Source organism: Engystomops pustulosus, chromosome 7 (genome assembly GCF_040894005.1).
Source record: "Engystomops pustulosus chromosome 7, aEngPut4.maternal, whole genome shotgun sequence".
In the NCBI taxonomy this organism is placed as follows: Eukaryota; Metazoa; Chordata; class Amphibia; order Anura; family Leptodactylidae; genus Engystomops; species Engystomops pustulosus.
Window position 1 is genome coordinate 19,479,702 of NC_092417.1, and position 1,760 is coordinate 19,481,461.

Below are 1,760 nucleotides of genomic sequence, written 5' to 3' on the forward strand. Positions count from 1 at the left end.
GTACCGATATTATTTGAGCGCTTCTTGCTCACCTCCTTTGGTTCCTCTCTGACACCCATTGGTTTGAAGCCTGAGTCCAATTAGGGTATGTCGCCATGCCACTCTCTAGCCTGCTGCCGCTGCCTCTGCATGCCGTCCCCTATAGTGTCAGGGTCAATTATTGGATGTTTTACATGCTATCTAGCTTCATTCTGTCACTCTGTCATGGCCATGCTGTTGCCCATAATTTTGGCATAATGGTGCGATTAGGCGGCCTCAGAGGCATCCATGCATGCTGCCCCTGCTGTTTCCTGTCCATTTCCGTGGTGTTTCCATCCTTTTCTGAGGTTCCCAGGTGTTTGGCCAAGCTTCCCTGTGCAGAGCCTTGGTCCCCTTGAAAAATGCTCGAGTCTCCCATTGACTTCAATGGGGTTCGTTATTCGAGACGAGCACTCGAGCATCGGGAAAAGTTCGTCTCGAATAACGAGTACCCGAGCATTTTAGTGTTCGCTCATCTCTATTAATTTGTTGTCGTTAAACACTTTTTGGTTTTAAAAATCTTTATTACACATTTTTTAAATTCGGAATTTCTTACACTATAAATGATAGGATTTAACATGGGAGTGACTACTGTGTAGAGGATAGAGAGAACTTTATCCTGACCTGGCAAGTGACTAGACCTTGGGCTCATGTACATACATACTACTGTGCCATAGTATAGGGATACCACTGTAAGATGGGAGGAACATGTAGAGAAAGCTTTGAGTCTTCCTTTGGTAATGTGGATTTTTAGAATGGTGGAAATGATTTGAATATAAGATATCAGCGTCAACAGGAATGAGAAAATAGTAAAGAAGGCACCGGTGATAAAGAGTACAAGTTCATTGACCGAAGTGTCTGTACACGAAAGCTGGAGGAGTGGTGGCATCTCACAAAAATAATGGTTCACTTGAATGGACTTACAATAGGACAACCGGAAGGTCAGAACTGCATGGATCATACAGAATGAGAAGCTTAAAGTCCAGGATCCAGCAGCCAACCCTAGACGTCTCCTTGTGTCTATGATTGTGTTATAATGCAAAGGTTTACAGATGGCAACGTATCTATCATAGGCCATGACAGCCAACATCAAACACTCTGTAGATCCCAGACTCAAATGAAAGTACATCTGTGTAGCACATGCCAAGAAAGATATTGTCCTATCCTGGGATATGGTATTTTTAAGAAGCTTGGGCACAATGGTGGTGGAGAAACAAAGATCAATAATTGCAAGATTGCTGAGGAAGAAGTACATTGGTGTCTGGAGAGAAGAATTAAACCTCACCACAATGATTATCAGAAAGTTTCCAGATAATATCACCAAATACATCAAGACAAACAAAACGAAGAGAATAAGTTGGAAATCCGGACTGTTAGAGAGTCCTATGAGGATAAAGGTCTTCACCAATGTTTCATTCATATTTGATCTCCATATGATTTTTATCATTTAACTGGATAAATGATTGGAAATCATTAAAGGACTTCAGAAGAAGGAGACTGGAATTTAACATTTTTAAAAGATCTTTTCAGTTTATAAAGAGAGCCATAGTTCCACACCAACGCAACCCATCTACTCTCCAACTGCGACCCATCTTCTTCCCGACAGAGACATTCTCCTGCTTCATCTAGATAATTTTGGCTCAGTCCTGTGTTGGAAGGATTTGGACAGTCATTTTGGGGATCACCTATACTAGCTACCTGTTTTGTTGTTAGCTAAAGTGTTTTAGGACTTCTGATTCTCT

General features: G+C 41.6%; 1 protein-coding gene across 1 annotated transcript; it reads right to left on the reverse strand.

The window, feature by feature from the left end:
* Nucleotides 1-499: 499 nt before the first annotated feature.
* Nucleotides 500-1,438, reverse strand: LOC140070067 (olfactory receptor 1E16-like). The gene has a single exon (XM_072116398.1). The coding sequence runs from the start codon at nucleotides 1,436-1,438 to the stop codon at nucleotides 500-502; it is 939 nt and encodes a 312-aa protein (XP_071972499.1).
* Between the last annotated feature and the right edge of the window lie 322 nt (nucleotides 1,439-1,760).

Excerpts from the sequence above, each read along its gene's own strand:
- LOC140070067 (XM_072116398.1), bottom strand. The coding sequence starts at position 1,438 with ATGAATGAAACATTGGTGAAGACCTTTATCCTCATAGGACTCTCTAAC.